The sequence below is a fragment of the Triticum aestivum genome, chromosome 4A, assembly GCF_018294505.1.
Source record: "Triticum aestivum cultivar Chinese Spring chromosome 4A, IWGSC CS RefSeq v2.1, whole genome shotgun sequence".
Taxonomy (NCBI): Eukaryota; Viridiplantae; Streptophyta; class Magnoliopsida; order Poales; family Poaceae; genus Triticum; species Triticum aestivum.
The window spans coordinates 553788182-553794005 of NC_057803.1; the positions used below are offsets into that span (position 1 = coordinate 553788182).

Sequence of the window (5824 nt, forward strand, 5' to 3'; positions counted from 1 at the left end):
TGGTGCACTCCTTTCCCTTACGGTAGTGATCACTCCGCAGTCCCCACCAACTCCCCTCCCGTGTTTAAGAAGTCAGAACATGTGTGTAAGAACTAAGAAGTGAGAACTGTGAGTGTTTATAAAAACCCATGGAGATTTTGGCAATCCCAGCTTGCTAAGATTGACCGGATCAAACAGCCCGAGCATCAGAAAAATGGCCGGCGTCCAAGAAGCATCCCATGGCGACGTCCGGCGACAGCACGCGCGCCGGGTGCTAGTGTTCCCACTGCCGTTCCAGGGCCACATCAACCCGATGCTGCAGCTCGCCGACGTGCTCCACGGCCGAGGCCTCGCCGTCACCGTCCTCCACACCCAGTTCAACGCGCTGGACCCCGCGCTCCACCCCGAGTTCACCTTCGTCGCCGTGCCCGACGGCGTCCCCGCCGACCTCGCCGCCTCGGGGAGCATCATCCCCATCATCCTCGCCATGAACGCCGCCATGGAGGCGTCGGCGGCCGTCCACGATGTGCTCGCGTCGGTCCTCGCGGACGACGGTCAGCCCCCCGCCGCGTGCCTGTTCATCGACGCCAACCTACTCGCCGTCCATAAGGCCGCCTCGGCGCTCGGGCTCCCGACGATGGTGCTGCGTACCGGCAGCGCCGCCTGCTTCAGCTGCTTCCTAGCCTATCCCATGCTCCACCACAACGGTTATCTACCTCCAAAAGGTCAGTACGTAATTAGGATGAGATCTGCGCCGCATGTTCTGCACCTTGAGATTTTGCTGATTGAATGTTATGTTAATCTTCTACAGTATATAAAAATATCCATCTGTTTCAGAATCACAGCTCTACACGCCGGTGAAAGAGCTGCCGCCGTTGCGTGTCAGGGACCTATTCGTCACGAGCAGCAGCGACCACGAAATGGTGCGCAAGGTTCTAGCCCGAGCCTCTGAAACCGTGAGGAACTCCTCTGGCCTCGTCGTCAACACGTTCGACGCTCTGGAGACCGCCGAGCTAGACAGGATACGCCGCCAAGTAGACGTGGCCTTCGTGCTCGCCGCCGGCCCGCTCCACAAGCTCTCCCCCCGGAGCACCGGGAGCAGCCTGCTGCGCGAGGACCGTAGCTGCATGGAGTGGCTGGACAAGCAGGCCGCGGGGTCCGTGCTGTATGTGAGCTTCGGGAGCTTGGCATCCATGGATGGTGGCGAGCTCTCGGAGATCGCGTGGGGTTTGGCCAACAGTGGCCAACCTTTTCTATGGGTTGTCCGACGGGACCTCGTGCCGGGATCGGACGGGCCTGGTCTGCCGGAGGGATTTGATCGTGCGGTGGAGGGTAGAGGCAAGGTGATCCCGTGGGCCCCGCAGCAGGAGGTGCTGGCCCACTTTGCAGTGGCTGGATTCTGGACCCACAACGGCTGGAACTCAACACTGGAGAGCATCAGTGAGGGTCTCCCGATGATATGCATGCCTCACTTTGCGGATCAAATGATGAACACAAGATATGTGGAGGCAGTGTGGGGTGTAGGGTTTGAGCTCGAGGGCAAGCCAGAGAGAAACAAAATCGCCAAGGCAATTCAGAAGCTTATGAATGAGAGGGAAGGAGAAGTGGCTAGGGGAAAAGCAAGAGAACTTAAGAAAAAAGTAGGGTCGAGCTTGGAAAATGGTGGGTCTTCTCTACTAGCTATAGATAAGCTTATCGAGCATATATCGTCTTTGTAATTATTTGTGTTGTGTCGTTATTTGAAATACTATATTGTAACTTGTAACTGGATAAGTGGTGTTATTGGCATTGATGTATCATAATATTTTTCATAATTTATTTTGAAGTGACTTTGTTTGCATGCATGAAAACGTAAATCTAAGACTTTCTTTTGTGTGTGAATTGAACTTTCATAAATGGATCACTACAGTCACAAGGACTTGACTTCTGCAGGTGTCATACGAATCCACACCGCATTTTTTGGTAGGTGCGGCCCATCTGAGCTAGCCTATACTTACATGGTTTTGCTCCCTACTCACATGTGATATAGCAAACTCCCTACCTAGACATAGTAAAAGCTTCGTTTCATCAACAAGGGATGCCACTTGGGATCTATTGGGGGCTAGGTAGGTTATCATGTCAGCAACAACGATGAGTCTGTTTCGAGGATGAAGGTGTCTAAGCTCCACACAAGGGTCGGCGCAACGCCCTCCATGCATGCAACCATCTCCACCTCCAGAGCACTCGAGTAGGTATACATGAAACGACATTAAGTGAAGATCGTCTCTCCTTTGTTACGGAAAATCATCCTACCACCCCGGTCCCATCTTCTTTGAGGTATGCACAATCGGCAATGAGTTTAGTCCAACTTGTGGGAGGGGGCTTAGTCCATCTACGAGGGTGTGAGCGGCAGTTTGCGCGGCATTTTTGGCCTTTCTCGTCTACAACATGATCATAGGTCACCACCGACTTCCCTTTAGGTGGATCGGCATCGGGGTGTTGGCGGATTTCAAGAAGCGTGTTGATGTAGCTCGAAAGAAAGCATCAAGACAATTTGGTCGTTGGAGACAGCTTCAGGTGCGTGATTTCGTTGCGGACCTGCCATGTATGCCACATTTTCATAAGCATCGAAAGGCGCTCGTAGGCAGTGCCCGTTTGAGGAGATGTAGTACCCAGCCTGGCCCTATGTTGGTGGTGATGTCCACGGCCGATATTCTCCAAACTTCACTCATGGCGTTCCAGAGGCCACGTGCCTGAGGGCATTTATAGAATACATGAAGGGTTTCCTCTCAGTTTACCCCACAAAAGAGTATAGATGTCAGAGTTTTCGGTCTTCCTCTTTGCTTTAATTTGCTGGAAATATGCCCTAGAGGCAATAATAAAATAGTTATTATTATATTTCCTTGTTCATGATAATTGTCTATTTTTCATGCTATAATTGTGTTATCCGAAAATCGTAATACATGTGTGAATACATAGACCACAAAATGTCCCTAGTGAGCCTGACTAGCTCGTTGATCAATAGATGGTTACGGTTTCCTGACCATGGACATTGGATGTCATTGATAACGGGATCACATCATTAGTAGAATGATGTGATGGACAAGACCCAATCCTAAGCATAGCGCAAGATCGTGTAGTTTGTCTGCTAAAGCTTTTCTAATGTCAAGTATCTTTTCCTTAGACCATGAGATTGTGCAACTCCCGGATACTGTAGGAATACTTTGGGTGTGCCAAACGTCACAACGTAACTGGGTGGCTATAAATATGCACTACGGGTATCTCCGAAAGTGTCTGTTGGGTTGGCACAAATCGAGACTGGGATTTGTCACTCCGTATGAGGGAGAGGTATCTCTGGGCCCACTCGGTAAGACATCATCGTAATGAGCTCAATGTGACTAAGGGTTGGTCACGGGATGATGTGTTGCGGAACGAGTAAAGTGACTTGCCGGTAACGAGATTAAACGAGGTATTGGGATACCGACGATCGAATCTCGGGCAAGTAACGTACCGATTGACAAAGGGAATTGTATACGGGATTGCTTGAATCCTCGACATCGTGGTTCATCCGATGAGATCATCATGGAACATGTGGGAGCCAACATGGGTATCTAGATCCCGCTGTTGGTTATTGGCCAGAGAGTTCTCTCGGTCATCTCTGCATGGTTCCCGAACCCGTAGGGTCTACACACTTAAGGTTCGATGACGCTAGGGTTATTAGGAAGATTTGTATGTGATTACCGAATGTTGTTCGGAGTCCCGAATGAGATCCTGGACGTCACAAGGAGTCCCGGCATAGTCCGGAGGTGAAGATTTATATATGGGAAGTCATCATACGGTCACCAGAAATATTCGGGGGTATGCCCGTATTGTACCGGGACCCCCGGAGGGGTTCCAGGGGTCCACCGGGAGGGTCCACCTGCCCTGGAGGGCCTTATGGGCTGTAGGTGGAAGGGAACCATCCCCTAATGGGCTGGGCGCCATCCCACCCTAGGGCCCATGCGCCTAGGGTTTGGGGGGGGCAACCCTAAAGGGGGCGCCACCCTTGCTTGGGGGGCAAGCCCCCTCCCCCTTGGCCGCCGCCCCCTCTAGATCTCATCTAGAGGGGCGGGCCCCCCTTCCCCCTTCTCCCTATAAATAGAGGGGCGAGGGGGGGGGGGGCTGCAGCACCACATCAAAGGCGCAGCCCCTTCCCTCCCCAACACCTCTCCTCCTTCGCGTGAGCTTGGCGAAGCCCTGCCGGAGAACTGCCACTCCATCACCACCATGCCGTCGTGCTGCTTTTGGAGCCTTGTTCCTCAACCTCTCCCTCCTCCTTGCTGGATCAAGGTGCTGGAAACGTCACCGGGCTGCACGTGTGTTGAACGCGAAGGCACCGTTGTTCGGTGCTTAGATCGGATTCGGTCGCGATCTGAATCGCTACGTGTACGACTCCTCCAACCGCGTTCTTGCAACGCTTCCGACTCGCGATCTTCAAGGGTATGAAGATGCACTCCCCTCTCTCTCTCGTTGCTAGTTACTCCATAGATTGATCTTAGAGATGCGTAGAATTTTTTTAATTTCTGCAACGATCCCCAACAGTGGCATCATGAGCTAGGTCTATGCGTAGTTTCTATGCACGAGTAGAAACAAGTTGTTGTGGGCGTCGATTTTGTCAATTTACTTGCCGTTACTACTCTTATCTTGATTCGGCGGCATCGTGGAATGAAGCGGCCCGGACCGACCTTACACGTACGCTTACGTGAGACTGGTTCCACCGATTGACATGCACTAGTTGCATAAGGTGGCTAGCGAGTGTCTGTCTCTCCCACTTTAGTTGGATCGGATTCGATGAAAAGGGTCCTTATGAAGGGTAAATAGAAATTGGCATATCACATTGTGGTTTTGGCGTAGGTAAGAAACGTTCTTGCTAGAAACCTATAGCAGCCACGTAAAAAAACTTGCAACAACAATTAGAGGAGGTCTAACTTGTTCTTGCAGCATATGCCGTGTGATGTGATACGGCCAAAAGGATGTGATGAATGATATATGTGATGTATGAGATTGATCATGTTCTTGTAATAGGAATCACGACTTTCATGTCGATGAGTATGACAACCGGCAAGAGCCATAGGAGTTGTCTTAATTTATTTATGACCTGCGTGTCAACATAAACGTCATGTAATTACTTTACTTTATCGCTAACCGTTAGCCATAGTAGTAGAAGTAATAGTTGGCGAGACAACTTCATGAAGACACGATGATGGAGATCATGTTGATAGAGGTCATGGTGTCATGCCGGTGACAATGATGATGATGGCGCCCCGAAGATGGAGATCAAAAGGAGCAAAATGATATTGGCCATATCATGTCACTATTTGATTGCATGTGATGTTTATCATGTTTTACTTCTTATTTGCTTAGAACGACGGTAGCATAAATAAGATGATCCCTCGCAATAATTTCAAGAAAGTGTCCCCCCTAACTGTGCACCGTTGCTAAGGTCCGTTGTTCTGAAGCACCACGTGATAATCGGGTGTGATAGGTTCTAACGTTTGCATACAACGGGTGTAAGCCAGATTTACACATGCAATACACTTAGGTTGACTTGACGAGCCTAGCATGTACAGACATGGACTCGTAACACGGAAGACCGAAAGGTCGAACATGAGTCGTATAGAAGATACGATCAACATGAAGATGTTCACCGATGATGACTAGTCCGTCTCACGTGATGATCGGACACAGCCTAGTTGACTCGGATCATGTATCATTTAGATGACTAGAGGGATGTCTGTCTGAGTGGGAGTTCATTAAATAATTTGATTAGATGAACTTAATTATCATGAACATAGTTTAAAACTTTGCAATATGTCTTGTAGATCAA

The 5824-nt window shown here is 50.1% G+C and overlaps 1 protein-coding gene across 1 annotated transcript; it reads left to right on the top strand.

Annotated features, from left to right (window-relative positions):
• The first annotated feature begins 277 nt into the window (after nt 1–277).
• LOC123082295 (DIMBOA UDP-glucosyltransferase BX9-like) lies at nt 278–1697 on the top strand. The gene is made up of 2 exons (XM_044504657.1): nt 278–704; nt 817–1697. The coding sequence occupies exons 1-2, from the start codon at nt 293–295 to the stop codon at nt 1695–1697; spliced, it is 1293 nt and encodes a 430-aa protein (XP_044360592.1). The 5' UTR covers nt 278–292.
• Nucleotides 1698–5824: the final 4127 nt, after the last annotated feature.

Excerpts from the sequence above, each read along its gene's own strand:
- LOC123082295 (XM_044504657.1), top strand. The coding sequence starts at position 293 with ATGCTGCAGCTCGCCGACGTGCTCCACGGCCGAGGCCTCGCCGTCACC. Across the intron at positions 705-816 it reads CGGTTATCTACCTCCAAAAG|AATCACAGCTCTACACGCCG; the intron begins GTCAGTACGTAA and ends CATCTGTTTCAG.